This window comes from Hakea prostrata, chromosome 2, assembly GCF_041222555.1.
Source record: "Hakea prostrata isolate BN-2017 chromosome 2, UWA_Hpros_2, whole genome shotgun sequence".
NCBI lineage: Eukaryota > Viridiplantae > Streptophyta > Magnoliopsida > Proteales > Proteaceae > Hakea > Hakea prostrata.
Genome location: NC_142601.1, coordinates 70266235 through 70287732, shown reverse-complemented (window position 1 = coordinate 70287732; position 21498 = coordinate 70266235). Strand labels below are relative to the sequence as shown.

The window sequence follows — 21498 nt, the reverse complement described above, 5'->3', positions numbered from 1 at the left end:
TTGAGTTGGTTCTTTATTGGAGAATTGATCAATCTTATATTCGGTTCATGTTCTTCATTTGATTCACTTGGCATGATCTAGACATTTACAATTCAATTTGATTATCAGTATTTTGTGTTTATTATCATCAATTAAAATCAATGGAAGTTGATGTGGCAGTGATGCGGTAATACTAACATACCATTTCTCTAACAACTTATAGATAGAATTACAAGCAATGGGAAGTTGGATTTAAGTCTAACCTTATTAAAGAGTATATAACACGACTATCACTTAATTACAAAAAATAGTTATCACATAATTGTCTCAACAACCATCACGCAATTGTTATACAATAATACCTCAAGGCACACTGAACAACTTCCCTTGACTTGTAATTATATCTAGTTCATTGTTGAACTTTGGGTTGCTTAGTAATATAGACAGTCATAACCATCCTATATATCTTTTGCTGTTGGTTAGCCTCTCTAATTAACAAATGTGGAATAAATGACATGATTAAAACATATATTTAAATAAAAAAATAATAATATATTGAATGAGGCAAACAACAGTAACATCAATTTATGAGTTATTTCCATTCTCTAGCAGTACACCATTGCGGGAGTCTCGATCCTCTATCTGTAGGGCAGGTTTGTATGTTACTCTCGATCAGGTCTAGCCACCAGATATGTAAGGGGAGGAGAGTATCACATCTGAGATCAACTTGCTCTCAGAGGTGAACCACCTTGTATTTCTGGTGCGGGAGATTTGAGGGGCGACATGCACAAGTCGATGACCCTCAACCCCTCATGAAATCTGGGCTACATATATGACAAAGTAGTGATCTTTTCGAATCCAGATTTGCCTTTTATAAAGCAAATAGAATGAAGAATCTTGTCTAGCAACCTGTCTTAATTCATCAATATCTGCAGCCATACATGAGGAAAAGAGACAGATTTTTGTTCGACACTGGAGAGCAGTCAATTAAGCTGAAATATGCAAAAAACAGAACTTTATAAATCATGACCGTTTATTGGAGTAGAATGCTTGTTTTTATCATAACTCCATGCTAACAAAAATTTGACACAAGTTGCCACAACCATATGTGCATCTGTCTGTTGTGCCAAGAAAACGAAGAAAAAAGATAAGCATAGAAATGTGTAAAATAAATTATATACCAAAACCTGTATTTGTAAACTACACGAAACTACATGTTGGTCAATGGAACACACACTCACATGAGTATATCTCTCTCTGTCATCTTGTTTTAAAGAGGAGAAAGACACAGGAGAGTATTGGCATAACCAACACTCTACTCAGTGTTTACAGTAGCCTATTTCTGTCGTTCCAGTATTGGGAATCTGGATTGACTGGGTAAAGATCAGGAACAGACCCAGTAGACCCAGTCCACGGTCCATCTATAGATGTACTATGGGTGAGGCTCTCAATTGTGGACGTGCTCAGATCTTGGTTATATTGACAATGGTTCCTGATAGCCTTGAATTTCACATCTTCACCAGTGATACTTGAATGTGGTGCAAACTCCTTAATTGTAGCTCGGCCTTCAAGCATGCTTACCACAACTGACATGGTAGGTCTAAGAGTTGGAGATGCATTTGTGCATAGCAAAGCCACATTTAACATCGTCAACACCTCTTCCTTGTTGAATTCCAAATCCAACTTTTCATCCACTAATTCCATTAAGTTTCTTCTTTCTTTCAGAACAAGGGCCTGAGATATAATCAAGGGATAAGAGTTGTTGTATTGAAGATGAATACAATCACATAAATTTATCTTCCACAACATGCAAACGTATCAAATGTAAAGACAGACAAAACTGAAATATAGCAAGCTAACAAAGTTACCCAGTCTAGAAGGTAAACACATTCCTCCTTTGGCCTGAAGCTGGTGTTACTCTTCCCACTGACAATTTCCAAGGCAACAATCCCAAAACTGTAGACATCTGCCTTATCAGTCAGGTAACCTCTCATGGCATACTCTGGTGCCATATATCCTCTGTAAAGTAGAGATAAATCAGAGATTTCAACATATGAAGTCAATCTCGACGACAAAAAATTCACTGAAATTCCTGCATGGGCAATAGTTCTCAGAGTTGAAATAGCTTTCAGAGTAAATAGTTTTCAGGATATGTGTGTATATATATATAGTCACTCTGATCAAATATTTTAAAGAAAGATATAAGGGATTTGGTAATCTCAAGATGTGAATATACATACTAATGGTAATGAAAAAAGAAATAATGGTCTTCTCTTTTTTGTTAATGCTACAGGATTTTCCGGGAGGGATTAAAATGACTCACATAGTTCCAGCAATTCTTGTGCTGATGTGAGTGTTCTCCTCTTCATCAAGCTTGGCCAAGCCAAAGTCAGATATCTTGGGGTTAAGATGTTCATCGAGTAAAACATTAGTAGCTTTGATGTCTCTATGAACAATCTTCAATCTGGATTCTTCATGGAGGAAAGCTAATCCGCTTGCTATCCCAATACAGATCTTTTGTCTCGTAGGCCAATCCAATTTCAGTTTACATTCTGAACCTTTACATTATCAAAATAAAGACAAATTAGAGATGCTCATATTACAAACAAGTGCTTCCTAAACACACATAATGATAACCCTTTCTACATGCCCACCTTAAGGATCAAAGAGTAGAGTCATTTTTTTTTTGGGAAGACAGGCTCAATATAACAAGTGTAAAGACAAAACACAAGCACAAGTGGCACAAAGCCACATAGTCAAACCAGAAAATACAAAATGGACCAAAGGGCAATAAACATAACTAAACCAATGCAGACTCCCCCGATTGATCAATGGCACAAAAAGCATTCATTGCAACAAAGTGTGGGACAAGAGGCAGATACCATCAAAGCACCATAGGCGCCGGGGCTGGTAGCATCCCAAGATAGACAGGACGAGCGATAGAAAAGGGAGAGAGAAAGAGAATGAGAAACAGAGGGAGAAGATTAAATCGAAACTGAGTTCAAACTTGATACGGAGAGATAAACAACAATGGCTCTCCCCCAATGCTAGAGAGGCTATCAAGGGCTGGATCCCTCGATGAGTTGAAGCTGAAACCTGAAACAGAAAGGGGAGAGAAAGGAAACAGAAGAACAAAACAAAGCAAAAGCGCAAGAGAAGGGGAAAACAGAGGGAGGAGATGAATCTGGATCTGAGATCGGACCTGAAATGTCGCTATTCTGTACATCTGATAGAGAGATAACAGTGGACACCATCATCTTTCAATGCACATGTATGGAACTTCAAAAACTAATGCTTAACTTCCCATAGCCCACATTTTTCATGTGGCAAACCCTAGTAGGCCTGAGGTTGATAAATGAGCAGTGACTAGGGGTCTACCTCCTAACAAAGTTTGGTTTCATGTGGTTTGCCATTTTGGTTGGGCATGTAGGAACTAGGCTCTCATTCATTATGCTTACATAATTGGGTTGTCTAACACCACAAGAAAATGTGAACGAACAAATGACACTTACCAAACAAAGCACGAGCAAGGCAGTTATTTTCCATGTACTCATAAACTAGCAACAACTGGTTTCCTTCAATGCAGCATCCATAAAGTTTTACAAGATGAGGATGTTGAAGAGCAGAGATCATGCCTATCTCATTAACAAACTCACGATTTCCTTGTTTTGACTTGGAAGAAAGTTGCTTAACAGCTATTATGGTGCCATCTGATAATAAGCCCTGCAGTGTGGTAATAAGTGTCTCATTTCTTCAAACTAAGCATATATGCATTTGGAAGGACTAATACAACAAATTAGTAATGACTGAAGCTTTTTGGAATACCTTAAAAACAGATCCAAAACCACCTTCTCCTATCTTGTTTGCAGGATCAAAGTCATTTGTGGCAGCTTTAATTTGCCTCAAGGTAAAGGAACCCGTTTGCAGGTCTAGACCTCTCAACTCTGCACGATTAGATAAGTTAAGTAGAAGCATTGTCCTACTAAGTTCTGCTTCATGACTAGTAAGTTCGATTCAACTCTCAAATCTTGAAAGTGGGAAAAAGCATGCCATCTAAAGAACCCAAGTGTGTGTGAGAAACCATACTTAATATGCATAAGGAAAGAAAGATAGGGAGATTCCATGTAACTAGAATATAAGTAACTGGATCAAACAAATATTTTAAACAGTTAGTTGATTGCATGGAAACATCAAGGTGAAACTGATAGTTCATCCATGGTGTTCCTTTGTTAGCTGATGTTAATCATGAAATAGATGAAAATGAAATTGGAAAATAGTTGTCCATTTTTTCTTATTTACTTTTTCAGCAATTCTAAGCTCTCTCTGTGTTTTTGTGTTTGTACCTTGGTGCATCATCTTTTTACGTCCTAGACAGCCTCTCCACCAAAGAATCCCAAGAACCATAAAGGTAAGGGCCACCACTGAAGCCACAATCCCAATGACAGATGCTGTAGACATCTTCTTTCCGCCTTCTGGAGGAGGTGTAAACTCTGCATGAAGAAAGAATAAAAACGGTTAAAATAATCAGATGATGTTCTGTTGCATTGAACTCAAATACACACACAGAGCAAGAAAATCTGAATTCCTGTAATTGTAATTTGAAATAGAACAACCAAACCGAATAAGCCAATAAATAAGAAAGAAAGAAAGAAAAAAATTCGTGGATTAGAATTTAAAATATAAATCACCTTCTCTGTAATTTTTTTCTACCCTATTTCAGTTTTCCATATATAACGGATAAAATTATGTCTCAACTATTTTGCCTTTTCATGTGGATTCAAACCAAAGGAAAAAGGATGATGAGTGACAAAAGGATGCATTTTATATACTTTAATCAACTGAAACTAAAGTCTATCTTGACATCACAAATATAAAACTCATGTCACCAACAAGATGATTCATAATGAGAAAAATTGGCTTCACAGATGACAATCATTACCAGGATCTACAGCAATTGCTGATATGAGAGGACCATAGTTCCCAAGAATAGGGAGTTCTGTTGTCCCTTTCCCAGCCCAATAGAACCGGATTTCTATAGTCCCATCCGTTACAGCAATTGAGCTAAAATTTCTTGTGACAGCCTTCCCAACTCCACCAGCTTCATCTACTATATTGAAATCCTTCAGTGCCAATTGTCCCTGCATAGAATTAGTTATAACCAAACCTCCTTTTCTATAAGCCACTAAAAGTAATTTATGCAATGTCATTTAAATACCTGAATATAAACATCAAATATTCGCCTCCCTAGACTGCTATAATTGTGATCGTTCGTAAAAATGATTTCCGCAAAGTGGAGGTTCACAGTGTAGTTTCCAGTCAGTAAACAGTACCCAAAGTAAGTGAGAGAGAGAGGAGAAAGACGTGCCGTTGTGTACAATTCAGGGTTTCTCATCAAGAGCGTGGACACATTTGAAGTTGTATAGGTATCAATATCGATGTTATCGTCCATGAAATTTCCTGTGCTACTAAATCCCCAATTAGATGATCTACTTAGGAAAAAGTTTGAAGGACCAGCAGGATCCCCGTCATCTTCATAAGTGGTACTGCCATTTTGGACAATGTGTCCACCACAATTGATATGGAATGAATACCACTCTGCACAGAAGACAAAATTCATGAGTTCGAATTAGATAGAGCAAAGCAGATGAACATCATTAGTATTTTTTAAAGAAAAATCTCTTTAAGTGCTTCAAGTTGGAAACAAGCAAGACGCTATGGGACAGAGGATGAAAGAGCTGGATACCCCCATTCTGTAACCCCCCCCCAACTAATGATATCAGTAGGATGACAATAGATCCGACATCTCTCTCAAGAAAAGTGCAGTCATGGGAAAAAGACAAAATACTCTCACTTGCTTGATAATCAACAATTCAACTATTTAGGGTGGTTATAAATGTTCTTCTTACTGGTTCTCAACCATTAATTCACAATTTAATATCTGAAAGTTCAATAACAATGTTTTGATAACGTTTTGAGGCAAATCATTACTTATATAGATGAGAAAATCATATCAACATCTGTAAATCTCTTTCATATGCGTTTCTTTAATGGAAAAAGAGTTGGGTAATCACTGAAATTGGTTATTGTTTTGTAGTATGTGTAATAAAAAAATAAAAGTTTTCCCTAGGCATCTCAACAAAAATAAGTTTGTCCTTTATTATGCAAAGTGATTCAGATAAGTCACCTAGAACAGCCTACATAACAGATTCTTGCATTTGGAGCCATTGAAATGGGAAATCATTCTATACGAAATATGAGATGACTAGTAATTTGTCTTCCTATTCACCTGTACGTTATTTTCAATTATTTGCAAGTTTCAGATTGAACCAACAATCTTCAGCCTTCTCATCCTCTATAAGGTATATACTCTGATGAATTTCTGTAGTCAATTATATTTACACATATACATTTAGTCTTAACTAATACTGCAGCTCTCATTTTCAAGTAGTGGGAAGACGTATATGCAGTCAAATTTCAATTTGCAGAATTTGGATAGCTTCACTTTTCCCAAGGAAAAGGTATATTAAATTCTTAAAATGGTTCATCAGCCTTTAAAATGGATTAGATCAGCTGCTTTAATCCAATAATATTCTGATTATGTTCATCTAGGCTCCAAGTTACAAACAAGGGAAATGAAGAGAAAATAAAATTGATACAAACGAAGAAAATTGGAATCTTTATACTTTTGATTGTGTAATTGTGTAATGAACTTAGATCTTACCAAGTACAATTGATGAAATTTTCAAATAGAATCATATCCCCATCAGAGTTTCTATTCAACACAATAAGTAATTTTGTTGAAAAATGAGGTAACATCATATTCAGTGAGATTTTGAATTAGTTACACTTTTGGTAATGATTAGAAAAAATTTACTTTAATTTCTTTGTTTTCATTTCTTTTTTGTTCATTTTACATTCAACTAGACAAAGTGTAAATGAAAACTATACCATGACTAGCTTAGGCGTATGTCAACAGAACCAAAAACAGGACCAAGGCAAAATTTTCATTACAACTTGAAAATTACAACTTTGAAACAATATATATATACTTACTCTTTGAGCAGGTAAGACTCTTCAAGCAAGGAACATCTCCACTTCTAGACCAAAAGAAGGTTAATATCAAGTCAGAATTATGAGATCAACAACGTTACAATTTTTTCTCGTCTTTGCATTTGAATATAATTTAAAAAATTAATTCAAATGGGAAATACATAAAATTTGTTACGCAAATTCACCAAAAAAATGGAGAAACTTACAAGTTTTTGGAGGCCAATGAAGAGCTTCCATACAAGTTTCTGTGTGGGCCAACAAATGAAAAGAAAGAAGGAAAAAAGATAAGAAGATCCAATACTAGAAACTGCCATTAAGATGAATGTTATCAAGGAAGCAGCTGAAACTACTGGTATGCATTCTTACACATTATACTGTTTACAGGTAGACGCTCCCGAGCTTCCGTATGAGAAGTTGTTGTAGGAAAGATCACTATGCATCACAGAAAATTATAATCTCAATAATCTGAAATATTTTTCATATTAATTACAAATTTTCAAACCTCAAAAATAGGTATCATAGAGTAGTAATACGAAAACCATCTTGGAAGTACCAGTCAGGAGTAAAATCAAAGGGGTACCAACATACATGCTTTTGGCATTCTTCATCCAGTCAGGAACAGCACCATTCAGCAAATTTCCAGTTAGATACCTAATCACAAGAGATGGAGTTCTTGGATTATGCAGTTTCCAAATCTTACTAGTATGGTAAGCTGACACTAATTCTCCTAGAGGTTATTACAACGGAAACTCACTTACATGAATTGTATGTTTTTCAATCTAACATAAGAGAATGGAATTTCTCCAACCAGCTTATTAAAGCTGAGATCTCTGCATACAAAAATGGAAGCAAAAATGAGGTTTTGGGTCTAAAGAAAGTCCCCTAAGAGAATTTTATCTTTTGACATCTGCTATCAGCAGTTACCTATATCAACAAAAAGAAAGAACATTTCAACATGTCGTGTGCAATATTTACGATAGGAAATCTGGGAACAAACTCCTAGTAGAAGAAACTAGCATCATATCAAACTATGTTAGCATTTATTGACGACACAGGAGCAAATGATAGAGACAGTAGCAACTAGCAAATGCAGGTGGGCACCTGCCACTTGTGTACGTTGGTGTTGTTAGCAGAGGAAGTAATGTTCACTTCTCCCCAATAGTGAATGTTTTTTTCTTGGGTGGCTGTTTTATATTTTTGGATACTCAACATCGGTTCCTATGTAAATGTCTGCTTAATATTGTCATTTAGTATTATACTTACTTTATTAATACTAAATGACAATATTAAGCAGACATTTACATACGAACTGATGTTTGAGATTCTCTTGCTCTTGCACCATTGGTTTGCATCTCTTACTCTAAAAAAAATTGGTATATATATATATTTGTATTGTTGTTTTAATTTACCTATATTTTGTGGAGAAAAATATCATTACTAAAAATTTACATTTTTCTTTCAAATATGTGTGGGCCCCACAAATATATGTAGGTTATTCTCTAATATAATAAAATAATTTAGAGGTGGGATCCTCAATAGGTCTTATAAGGGCCACACAATATGTGTGGCAAAAAAACATTAATGCTTCCCCAACGGGAAGGTTATCTGGCTTTCATTCTTCGGCCCCCTAATATTAAATCCTGGGTCCGCCCTTGATTGAGAACCTAACTGTTGCATACAACACATAACCAATTCCGAACCCATGGAGTAACTTGTCATCAAAATTCTTTTGACATCTCACATTGAGAATACTTTAATGAAGTCCAACGCAGATGTAACAGAATAAACCTTCCCTATATATATAATATAAACTGACATACTTACACTAGAGGTTCTCACTCTTCACTTCATTAACTATGGGTGGCCATGGATATTTGCAGTGGTAATATGTTCTTGGTACTTCTTTTTCTACACATTAGTTCACTCTTACTTACTTTAGCCTCTATTTCGCAATTTTTTTCTTTTTCCTTTTTTTTTGCAAAAAGTACGACTGATATGTGTTAGTTGGTGATGAATTCTTTATATTGCAGACGCTGGAGCCCAATCTACAGATACACTGTTTTGGATTCCCCCTCCCCACTGTTTATGTATAATATATATTATTTCAACAGGTTTTCAAAGATGAACTTAATTTGTCATGGCCAATGTGCAAAAAGATGAACTTATCATAATATCGTCTCATATATTATGGAAAGGTAAACGTATATTTAGGTCAACGGGTGGTAAGTAAAAACCAAAAGATAAAGAGACTTTGGTAAAGAATGGGTCGAGCGGGAGGGGGGAGGTGACAGAGAAAGGATTGTACTTACAATTGATTTGGTGTTTTCTTCCCACGGAGACAATAATCGGGCAGTCGTCCAATAATATTGCAACTCCTTAATATTCTAAAAGAAGTGATCAAAGTATTGTAACTTCAACCAGCCAAAATAATAAAAACGCACGACTTGCAATTAGCTTTGAGAGATAATATAAACATTAATTCAACTTACAGAATATTCATGCTTTTCATGTTACACAGTGAAGGAAACTCCATTTCTGGTCCGGTTATGTCACTGATCCGCCTGGGTAAAAAAAAACAAAAAAAAGTTTCATCCATACTAGCTATCCGAGTTTGCTTCAATGAAGAACACAAAAGGAATGTAACAACGTACAAACCAGAAAGATTATAGAAAGATAAGTCTTCCACTCACAAGTCAGTTAAAGATGTCAAATTAGAAATTTCAGGAGGAATTGGCCCTTCCAAACCACTTGCCTGCATGGCCCTGCCAATGATACAATAAAGACAAGGAGAATTAACCAAGTGAAAATTTTGAACTACTCTTCTCTTAGTAGGGCTCTTGGAGGGATTCTGTAAAGAAAATTCTTACAATATTTTAAGTTTTTTCCAGTTGTTTATAAAACTGGGTATCTTTCCAGTGAAGTTGTTTTGGCTTATCCGACTGCATGTCCCGGAAAAGTAAAGCATTTTGGGAAAAAATGAGTCATCATAAACCTCAAAAAGGAGGAGAGAAAAAAAAACAGAGCAGGACAGGTTGGTATAGTAGTAGAAACTTACAACTCCACCAGGTTGGTTAGGTTTCCAAGTGCCTCTGGCAATGGCCCAGTGAAATAATTCGAGGAAATCGCACTGTAATAACCAACAGATCGAATCCCAATGACGAGAGCAGTCAAGACATTCCATGACATAATAAATCTCTTAAAAAGGATATCAAATTCAAGAGGAATTAAAAAAAAAAACCCAATGAAAAAGAAAATAAGGGTTGAAAATCAAAACTTACAGGAATCTGAGAGTGCTGATGTTCCCAAGTTCCACTGGAATTGGACCCGACAAACGGTTTCCACGAAGGTAGCTACAAGGACATCTCTCCGTCAACCTAAGTTTTCAGGGACTAACGAACAAAATATCTTGATTCATACATATAGCGAAGATAAGAAAGGGAAAACTTACACGTCCGCCAATGGCACGGAACCCCATTCTGCAGGGATTGTACCGCTAAGGAAGTTGAGACTGAGCCGACTGTGCAGAGAGATCGAGAGAGAAGGAGAAAACGGGTTTGAAGTTTGAACTTTGAAGTAAAATTAGTTGACAAAGAAGATAATTGTTTCTTTTTTCATTTTTCTGTGTTAAGCCAGATAAGATGAAATACTTCAAAGACTCTTACAGTTGGCTGAGGTAGGGAAGCTTAAGCAGTACTTCTCCAGCAGGTAGGACGCCTTGTAGACCCTGAGCTCTAAGAATTCTGCAAATCAAACGGTCATTTATTAGTGCAACAGCTCAGAGATATCCTCAAAAATTGACCCATCGGACCGGATCCAATTGACCCATCAGACCGGGTCCAACAAGCTGGCAGAGTGGCAGCCAAAAGACATTCGGTCCTACTTAATGGAGATATTGGTCTTTCTATCTGAAATTAGAACCGAATTGGTAGAACAAGCCATGTTGGAATCGATTATCGATAGCTGTACTTCGATTTCAAACAAGAACTGATTGAATATTTGAATCTCGATGATCAAAGCATAATATATATATAGTGGTAACAATCTTTTAAATTGATGTTTTAATAGAGTAGTAACAGTCTCTTTATATAGACTTTCTGATATATATAATAGTGGTAGGTGCCATCATATCAATATTAATCACGGTCCCGACAGGTCGACTAGTGTCCCTGTGTTGGTGCCTAGCGACACCATCGACACGTCGACACAGGGCCGACATGTCGACGAATTTTACTTCCGAGAATCGAACACCCAATTGAAATAACCATTACAACTTGGGCAAAGAAAAAGAAACATCTCATCAATAGAGACAGAGAGACAGTGAGCACTAACAGCTTGCCGCTTCACCATTTCAGCTTTATCAAAGTTCTGATTTTTCGCCGGAGATCTATAGCAGCCTTTCATAGTGTCTTGGGCAACCACCAGAACACTAGGGTTTTTTTATCCCCGCAAGACCAGAACCGTTAATTTCCTTTGCTCTGTTTTTTTTTTTTTTTTTTTTTTAGCAGAGAAGTCTTCGGGCTCGACAATGAAGACATTGTGATTTGTGAGACAGGTGCAAGGAGCGCGCCGCCTCATGAAAGAAGCCGTTTACGCTTGGCACACCTCGCCGCTGCTCATTCCGACTACCTCTGCTCTCTCCACCTCACTGGCTCTACTCTTACCAACTTTGCTGCCGGAGAACCTCTCTCCGTCTCCGATCAAACCCCATTTGTTCTCCTTCGAAATCCCTCTTCAAGAGGGTCCTTCTGTTCAACACAGTCACCACCCTCACCATCACGTCCACTCACTACTCCATCTCCACAACCTCCTGCTTTCCCTCCTCCATCGCTAGAATAATTGCCAACTTAAGGGATATATCGTGTCACTAGGGGGTGTTTTGTGTCGTCCCCTAGCGACACACCAATTGATCGCCGTATATCGCCGACACACAGTACCGTGGTATTAATGTATTAGATTCTATTAGAATTTCAAAGTTAAGCATACTTGGGCGAGAGTAATACTAAGATAGGTGACCTCTTGGAAAATCCTCACAAGAGTGTGTGTGTGTGTGTGTGTGTATGTGCGCGTGTGTGTGCATGTGTGCGTGCTTGCTTGTGTGTGTGTGAAAAGTCAAAAGTGTTATAAAGCTGAAAGATTAGGCGGAGAAAAATCTCTGTGGATCGATGATTTCCATACCTAGACTTAGAAATGATGTGATCAATAATTCATGGAGAATGTCAATCTTTCATTAACATGGACAAGTAAAACTAATAAATTATCTGCTACCTACATTGCACAACTGTTCTACTCTTCAATTATATATGTCAAGTTTGGCTCAAAGAAAAAGAATTATTTCAAATCAACACATGGTAGAAAGCACAAGAAATATGGCATAACTGCAATTTGAACTGCAGCTTGATGCGCAGCACTAAGCTGCGTATGGTTACGATCTTTTTTAGGGGTCAAGGTCAAAATGTCGACCACTCATTTTGCATTTTTTTTATTTTTTTACAAATTGGTGTGGTTGAAAAGTAAAAAAAAAAAAATGTAAATCAAGTGATTGAGATTTCACCTGCTTTTCATTCCATCCTCACCGCACGCAACTCAATGTTGTGCATTAATTGCACAACACTGAAGCTCCATCCGGTGAATATACATCGGACAGATTTTTTTAGTAAGAGTTTATCAATTTCCCTTCCTGAATGTAGTGATCAATATCTTTTCAAAAAGAGCTCATAGATTCAACTCTATAATAGCCTTCAACCATGCATCGTTATTTAAAAAAGAAAAACCTCCCACTTTTTAACTTTTTAACCTAAAAAGATGACAAACTTACATGCTGATGACATGACAAGTACCGCCGGGGAAGGAACAATTGCAAGTGACGGCATTCTCGAATCCCCTGGTGGCATTAACTATTGCCCATCCCGATTTACCGCTACATGGATCCACACTGAAATTCCAAGTCTTCCCCAACGATATCCCTACTTCTCTCAAAGCATTCACTGCAACAACAATAGAAGAGATCGATCATTTCTTCATAAAATATATTTTTTTGATGACAAAGGTTGAGGAAACACCGTATCCTGCATGCCCGTAGATCTCTTTCGAGAACTCAAAGTTGGAAAAAGCAACGTTTTCTTGTAAATTCTCATCTTTCACGTTTTCATTTAATTCAATGAAGGTAAGTTGTGCAGGACAGCCGGCCGTGAAACTTCCCGTTTAGGGGCTTCGCGATCTTAGAACAGCTGCTACGTACAACCACTCAACCAACAGTTCATCATTTTAGTAAATGAAGAATGAATAATCAAGATTCCTTTTTCCGGAAGAATATCTGAGTTCTCCGATGATCGAGAAGGGAAACTAATAATGTAGAAGAGAAACTTCAAAAAATAAAATAAGTCAAAATTTTAGAGAATAAGTTGGGAGTATTATTAGAATAAGTAACCTTCGTCATCTGGTAGAGGAGTAGTCATGGCTCCGACGAATGAAGAAGCCAAACTCATCAGAGTAACTAACCAAATAACAACAATAACTGAGGAAGAAACACCAGAGCTTCTTCCCGATAACATCTTCTTCTTCTTCTTCCTCCTCGTAGTTCCTGAATCTTTAACTTAACAACTCCTCGTGGAGCAGAGGTGAATAGCAGCAGTAGCGAAGCAGAATAAGTTCCTGTATGTTGTTAGTCTTTGTGTAGCTAGTTGCACTCGATTCAAATGCTTTCTCAACCATTCACCATCGTAGAGAAGATGAGAAAGAAAAGCAGATCTACTTATTGATATTTGATACTCAACATACCTAAACTCTAATTAAATAACCCCGGATCATCTCTATACGAACACAAAGTGCTCCTGAGGGCAATTGACCACAAATTATAGGGGCCACAAGATTAGGGTGATGAATTTTTTTTTAAAAAATAAAAATATTTTATTATTTTTTACTTATAAGCCCCACAAATTGATATCTTTTTAATGTATTTTGCCAGCTTCAATAATACAAGTAAACCTGACTTAAGTTGAATCTTTCTCATTATATATAAAAATGACGTGGTTAGTTGTTAAATGGTTACCCATCTACAAATAATTATATATCACATGTTGAAGTATTTCTTTAAAAGTTTTCAAACATATAAAATTATATATATATATATTTAGGATGACTGAGTTTCTCTTCATCTACTGGAGAGGAAAGATTTTTCTTGCATTAAGACAAATCTGAATGGATGGTCGCATTATCTATAGTTGCCACCATTGATGAAGAAAAAATTTTACTAGAATTAAAAATAAAATAAATTAAAATTTATTGAATTAAATCTGGATTGTCTATGATCGACAATTCAAATGTAATCCTATCAAATTTAATGATAGAATTTCTTGGAGCATTTAGCCTAGAAATTTACACGACTGTTCAGCCTCTACCTTCTCTTTTTTTTTAGTATTATCTATTTGCTTAATTGCTTTCTTTTTATTTTAGGTTAGCATTTCAACAACAATATTCAATATTCAATCCAAAATCTATCAATAAATTTATTTACAAAAACATTTTCACTTAAAAAATTAAATCACTTGTTGGATAAGAGAGTACATAAAATAAAATATTAAAAATATTTAAACAATTGCAATTGATTCAAACAATTCTTTTTGATAGAAACATACATATACAATATATATAAGATGTACTCACTTGATTACATCATGTTCCACACTTCTCGGATCAGGGCCCATGATAATATGACCTTTCTTGATTAAAGCTGACGACCAAAGTCTCAAGTCATATAGAATTATTAATATTATATAAATTAATATATAGCTATGATTGGGTCACTCTAGGTTCTTGCTTGGTTCAAATCTCATAAGGGTTCAATCATTAACCTCAAAAATATATTATATTAGTTCATTACTTTCATTTTGCGTGATCTAACACTAAGTTTCCATTATAGAAATCATAAGTTATAAAAAGTCATGCATGGACTTTGCATCACAGAACATGGCCTACATAGACTTTTCAAGTAAATGCTTTATAAAAAGTAAAAACCCTTTGCAAGTAAAGAACACGGCAATTCAAAGAAATGGCAACGCGTGTTAGACAATGTTACTTTAATTTTGGACGGGTTGGAAGCACAACTAAATGAACGATTTCACATGACTACCAACAAAAACAAAAAGATGAGTCTACCAATGTCTTAGTCTCTTAGACCTCTTGGTATTCTTAGGCGTGTGATGCTCTGGTAGTCAACATTACATATATGCATGAATTGACTTGACTTGACTTGAAAGAAGGTCTGGCTGGGGCCGGGGAAACTACGCCAAAGAAGAAAATTTATCTTAGAATTGTGTTTGATTGGATAGAAACAGAAGAAGACAATTTTCTGCTGGTGCTATCAGCCTATCACAATAGTTTATTCTTAGCCAATCAGGTCACCTGGGAGTCTTGGTGCAATATTTGCAACTTGCCAGCTCCTCTTGAAAAGCTAATTTGGAAAAAGCCAATCTACGTAAAACTCCATTGACTGATGACTCGAGAAAAATGACTCCATCGCTCCCTCCTAGCTTACACCCTGTTAATGACCAAAATGGTCATTTCACTATGACCGGTCCGACCTTCTGGCTCAGCTAGGGTTAATTATCTCGACCATACCGATAATGGTAGGTCCGACCAGCTTGTTCACGGAACCTGATAATGATAGATTCCTATTATCTATCAACTTGATGAAAAGATAAGTTAGGTAAAGAACTCTTTATGGAGTTATTTTCCTAGAACAACTCATCTTAAAGTTACATTCCGAATATAACTCTATTATCTCACACTATATAAACATTTCAGGTAAACATTATGGGGTAAGCATTCATACTTTGTGTGATCAATTACTTGAATTTTCCATTGAGTAGTTGAGATCATATCATTGGTACTGACTTGCCCGTCGGAGATGTATCTCGACCACCCAAGGTCGAACATGTGTTTTGCAGGAACGGAAGGACAAGCAGGCTTTCATATCAACACACACATTCCTAAATTCTTCTCCGTATTAATTATTGCTCGATCCACGTTCGTATTTTTCTTGATCATGTATTTGCAGAATCTATCCATAAGAAACGAAGAAATTGCTTCACTGCTACATTGCATCGGACATGGCAAGGATCAGTGGAGGCTTCATCATCGTGCCATCGTTAATCTCTCTGCGGTTGATCGGAGCATGCCTAGGTAACGACAACTGCCCAATGGCCAAGTGTAGCCGCCATGGCCCCGAGATCCGCTTTCCATTTAGAGTCATTAAGGGAGACCATGAGCAGCATAAACATTGTGGGTACCCTGGCTTCGAGTTGTACTGCAACGGTAGCCGCACTGTGCTAGACCTTCCATCTTCGTCATCGTCGTCATCATCATCATCAGGGCTTATCTACGTACGATCCATATCTTACTGTTCTCAAACTCTGTCCATCTATAACTCCAACAATTGTTTTGTTGCCCTCTTCTTCGATCTCAATTCTTATCATTCAGCAGGCAACTGTGAAGTAAACAAGTACAGAAACTCATCGATATCTTTTCAACGTCCTAATTGGTTTGAAGATAACTGGGATTACGGGGTTGATTACACGTTCTTTGATTGTTCACTACAAAATGATGCAGAAGCTAAAGTCTCCATCCCTTGCATGAGCAACCCTGGGCATTATTATTAGCTCGTGTACTCTAGAACCCTTCTAAGTGAAATTCGCCCTTCTTGCTCCTTGGTGAAGACAGTCTGTGTCCCTTATAACTACCGACATGGCTTGCTCCATGGAGGTGATTCAAGAATCACTTTGAGCTGGGACTTGCCGGAATGCCACATCTGTCAATCCGCCGGGAAGGCATGTGGGTTCATCAATGAAACTACTGAGGAATTAGGATGTTTTGACAACCTTGGTATTATCTCATCTCTCCCTCTCCATGTATCCAGATTCTCTGTTTTTTGGTAGTTAATATGGTTACAGATATGCATAGCTTGAGGATTCATATCTTGTACAGTTTTATGAAGAAAATCAGATAGGCCATGTGACTTGTAATTTCCAATTACATTGGAGCACAGATTAGCAATGGTACTAATTAAATTTTTGCAACTATTCATTCCATGCAGGTGCCCTAGTAAAGCATACAATCACAGGTGATATATACTTTCTCACTGATCATCAATGTGTTCGCATAAATGTTGATAAAAAGATTGGTGTCCTAGTGATTATTTTCTCAATATTGTAGGTGTGGCCATTGGTTTTTTTCTTCTTGTGGTACTAACAACCATCAGCATCAAGGTTTATTGGTCCAGAGAATTGAAAAGAAAGAAGGAAATGGAGAATCAACCTGAGGTGGAAAAGTTTTTGGAAGCCTACAACTATCAGAAGCCAACCAGGTACTCCTATTCAGATGTCAAAAGAATGACCCAACAATTTAAGTGCAAATTAGGACAAGGAGCTAATGGAACCGTATTCCAAGGCCGTCTCCCTGCTAACGGGACTCTTGTTGCTGTGAAGATCCTTAAATCTCTGGGAGGTGATGGAGTGGAGTTCATTAATGAAGTGTGCACCATGGGACGGATTCACCACGTTAATGTGGTTTGCCTTTTGGGTTTTTGCTCCGAAGGGTTCAAGTGAGCTTTACTCTATGAATTCATGCCGAATGAGTCACAAAGAAGTTCATTTTCTCTGAACATTCTAATGCTCCACCATTAGGTTGGTCGAAGCTTCAGGACATTGCAATCAGCATAGCTAGAGGAATTGAATATCTTCATCAAGGATGTGAACAACGCATCTTTCATTTTGATATTAAACCTCATAACATTTTGCTTGATGAAAACTTCAACCCCAAGATATCAGATTTCGGATTAGCAAGGTTATGTCTGAAGGAGCAAAGCATTGTTTCTGACTGCAACTAGAGGGACAATGGGCTACATAGCACCAGAAGTATTCTCTAGGAACTTTGGAAATGCTTCTTACAAATCTGATGTCTATAGTTATGGAATGTTATTGCTGAAATGGTTGGGGGAAGGAAGGCCACCGATTCTACTGTAGAGAATTCGAGTCAAGTGTTCTTACCGGAATGGATTTATAATCATTTAGAAAAAGGAGAAGATTTTTTTACGTGAGATGGCTGCCAAAGGAGATCCTGCGATTGCCAAGAAACTAACAATGGTGGCTATATGGTGCATACAATGGTACCCAATATATCGTCCAACTATGAAAACTGTTGTTCAAATGCTAGAAGGAGATGTGGGAAGCTTAACAATGCCACCAAACCCGTTCACTTCAACATCAGAACCAAAAGTTATCACAGGCTACATTGAGAAGCAATATGAAACAAAGCTAGAAGTTATATTAGAAGAAGATGAGATGTAACATGCTAATGGTTTTGTAAATTTAGCAAAGCAAGTATTTTGTGAGATCATTCCATATTATTAAGGTTTATGGGGTAAAATAAGTATTAGCAATAATGAAAGATCAAAGCAACTTAATGTTGTTCTTTCAAGACACCAGAGTTATGGTGATAAAAGTGTTTTAGGATTTCTAGCCCTGATATATATGTTACTAAAAGAAATTAAAATTCCAAGCATAAGCACCAATTAATTAGTCTTGTTTATTTTTAAACCTTTTTTAGTTCATCATTTGTTACTTCTTTTCTTTAGAACCAAGACTAAATCATCAGCAAACTACGTACACGGTACACCGCGAAGCTCTATCTTGAATGTTCTCTTGTGCATCGATTTATCATTGAAATGATTCATATGAAGTAACCTAGCTCCCCCGGTCAACTGTTTAATCTAATAAGTTCCATAGTCCAATCATCAGCTAGGAAGAAATTTTCGTGCTTCCCTTTTATGGGTTATCGATCTGAACTCATTATCAGGTTCAGTTCCAATTTCAATTCCCTCTCTTTTTGAAGGTTCGTGATGATGAGATGAATAGGTGGAAATGAATTCTTCGGTTTCATAAACAACTTGTTAGTGACCATGATGGTTGTTCTTGTTCTCTCTACTTCTTGCAGAGTGGTTAATGAGAGAGCAAAGTGCTCTTCACCCTGTGGAGATATCCACAACATCACTTGCTCAGAGAGCAAAATGCTCTTCACGGCATCCGCCTGAGATATCCTACAAGTGAGCCGGGGAGATGAGCATCACCCTAATATCCATTCCACCGCTGGGAGGGCAAATCACTTGCGTGGCAAAATGCTCTTCTCGTGGAGATATCTACAACATCACCCTATCCATCGCATGAGTATAAGAATAAGAATGGGGTCCACGCGGATCCACATCCTCTATAATTACTTTCCATACAATTCCTTACAATTCCTTCAAAGAATTGTGCCAAGTGGGATTAAGTAATCTAACGGTCATCAATTAAAATTAAATTTGATTTTATTTAAAACCACCAAGATATTCCTCTCTCCTCTCTCTTTCTGAAATTCAGAAAAACCTTGAATCTTCTACGTTTTTTTTTGCCTCTCACTTTCTCTTCTGTTCACGGCTTTCTCCTCTCTCTTGAAGAAATTTTGCTCACAGCTCTCTTTTCTCTCTTCAAGAAATTTGGAAAAAGCCTGGATTAAACCTCTATAGGCTCACGGCTCTCTCCTCTCTCTTCACAAAATTCAGAGAGATCTCTGGAATTGGAGCGATCGTCTCACTCTGTCTTCTATGCTCACAACGGGCAGAAGATTCAGGGTTTTTCTTAATTTTGGAAAGAGAGAAGAAAGAGGAGAGAGGAATATATCTAGGTGGATTTAAATAAAATCAATTTTAATTGGTGACCCTTGGATTGCTTAATGCCACATGGCACAATCCTAGGAGGGAATTGTAAGGAATGTATGAAAAGTAATTATAGAGGAATTCGGCGGCATTAATTATATAAAAGCTCCCTTGAGAATGTAATCGTTGTGCGCGCAAGCTAGCCCGGGATGAACCTCATATCCAAAAAAAAAAAGTAATCATAGAGGATGTGGATCTGGGTCCACATGGGATTTAACTTAGTCTTACCTTTGATACATTATCAATACTCAAAGGTGGGTCCCACCTTTATGGTGTGGTGGAGAAACATGAGAGCACATATTTGGTACCACAAATTGGGTATTTTTTCTTGTTTAATTAGTTCTTGTATTGGATAGTTGTAGGCTCTTTAACTTGGGTATATGATCGTTACCTGCTTTTGTAGACTAGACAAGATTCACAGAGGGGCTAAGCCAATGAGGTTAATGCTTGCACTAATAGTTCACATGACTAATACTTGCACACCCTATACGCAAAGTTGTCACGACTTTGTAAGTAAAAAACATGGAAGCAGCAGTCATCAATAGACTTTGTATGACTTGACCTATTCACTATTATTATTATTATTATGGGCGAATCAAACTTCCTCCCACATTACAATTTCGTTTTGGCTAATTTAGAATGAGACATGAATGAAATTTGCCTCGAAGGTCCAGGAAGGACCGCGGAAACCACGGCATAGAAGTCATGACCTTTTGTTTTCTTTTCTCTGATAGAATTATGAACTTGTCTAGGAATTAGGGATGTTCCTGTGGTTAAATTTATCTTTGAATTGTCTTTGATTTGGATAGAAATAGATCGATAGGCAAATAAATACAGAACTCAGTTTTCTAGTGGTGCTGTCACTCTGTTTCGTTGCCTGTTTGTTGGTGCTGACTTTTCCTCCTATTGATGGCTTTGACCATGATTGGAGGAAGGGTCAAGGCAAGTGTGAGTTTCAAGTAACTTTTAAATGTTTCATTTAATATTTGAATGAATATAGTTTATCAAGAGAAGAGAAAAAAAAAAAAACCCTATATTCGCCTCTCTAGAGATATTCTGGAAGGAGGTGTTTAAAGAATTATATGCAATAAAAGAGGGGGTGGGGGCAAGGACTGACTACCACAAAGACGAAGAAAATTTTCTTTGAACCCTTTTGCAAAATAATTTGCAAACCTATACTTTGTTCTATTAAACACAAAGAAATTTCAAAGATGCAAAACTAGATTGATGTTTAAGGATATCCAAGACTAAGCTACTACTAGTCCAATCCATAGACTGATCTTTCCCCACTAAGGTCTAACACTGTAATCCTACTACCTGAGAAGATTGCAATTCGATCCAGTGGGAGAATTCTAGCCATGTAAATTGAGTCCTGAACGGCTTTGAGCTCATTTGTTAAAGCTGAAAAACCTATACAAATCTGGCTCTTGCTGCAACAAAAGCACCACCGATCGAGGTCCCATCCAAATTAGGCATCCATGTCCACTACCTTTTGTGGAGGCATCCCAAGCTCCATCTGAATGGATTCACTGATGATTTTCCAGCTGAGTATGATATGTTGAGGGAGCCAAATGAGTTGGAGTTTGAATATGCTGCTGTACATAATTATTAAGATTGTGTTTACCTAATAACTTGGGTAAAAACAACATGACTTGGTTCGAGAAGGATAAACACATTGAAAAAGATAGGAATTTCGGTCGTTCCATACTATTTAACTAAAGGTA

General features: G+C 37.0%; 1 protein-coding gene and 1 pseudogene across 2 annotated transcripts; one reads left to right on the top strand and one right to left on the bottom strand.

The window, feature by feature from the left end:
• Window positions 1-1253: 1253 nt before the first annotated feature.
• LOC149026183 (putative leucine-rich repeat receptor-like serine/threonine-protein kinase At3g14840) lies at window positions 1254-13817 on the bottom strand. Of its 2 annotated transcripts, none has more exons than XM_089146432.1 (23): window positions 13457-13817; window positions 12845-13013; window positions 10692-10769; window positions 10478-10546; window positions 10308-10379; window positions 10085-10156; window positions 9897-9968; window positions 9720-9791; window positions 9519-9590; window positions 9339-9413; window positions 7788-7859; window positions 7618-7680; window positions 7396-7461; window positions 7236-7274; window positions 7033-7076; window positions 5195-5574; window positions 4919-5117; window positions 4323-4469; window positions 3805-3923; window positions 3492-3702; window positions 2303-2537; window positions 1848-1998; window positions 1254-1713 (listed from the first exon to the last, which is right to left on the bottom strand). In XM_089146432.1, the coding sequence occupies exons 1-23, from the start codon at window positions 13578-13580 to the stop codon at window positions 1306-1308; spliced, it is 3009 nt and encodes a 1002-aa protein (XP_089002558.1). In that variant the 5' UTR covers window positions 13581-13817; the 3' UTR covers window positions 1254-1305. The 2 variants fall into 2 exon arrangements, with proteins under 2 accessions (XP_089002558.1, XP_089002559.1); XM_089146433.1 differs by having other exon boundaries at window positions 7033-7073.
• Window positions 13818-16136: 2319 nt separating this feature from the next.
• Window positions 16137-18371, top strand: LOC149026182 (rust resistance kinase Lr10-like; annotated as a pseudogene).
• Window positions 18372-21498: the final 3127 nt, after the last annotated feature.

Bases quoted from the DNA above. Each gene is read 5' to 3' on its own strand.
- LOC149026183 (XM_089146432.1), bottom strand. From the start codon at position 13,580: ATGTTATCGGGAAGAAGCTCTGGTGTTTCTTCCTCAGTTATTGTTGTT. The intron at 9,792-9,896 runs GTAAGAATTTTC...TATCATTGGCAG, and splicing joins TGGAAAAAACTTAAAATATT to GGCCATGCAGGCAAGTGGTT. The intron at 9,591-9,719 runs GTGAGTGGAAGA...TTTTTTACCCAG, and splicing joins TTGACATCTTTAACTGACTT to GCGGATCAGTGACATAACCG.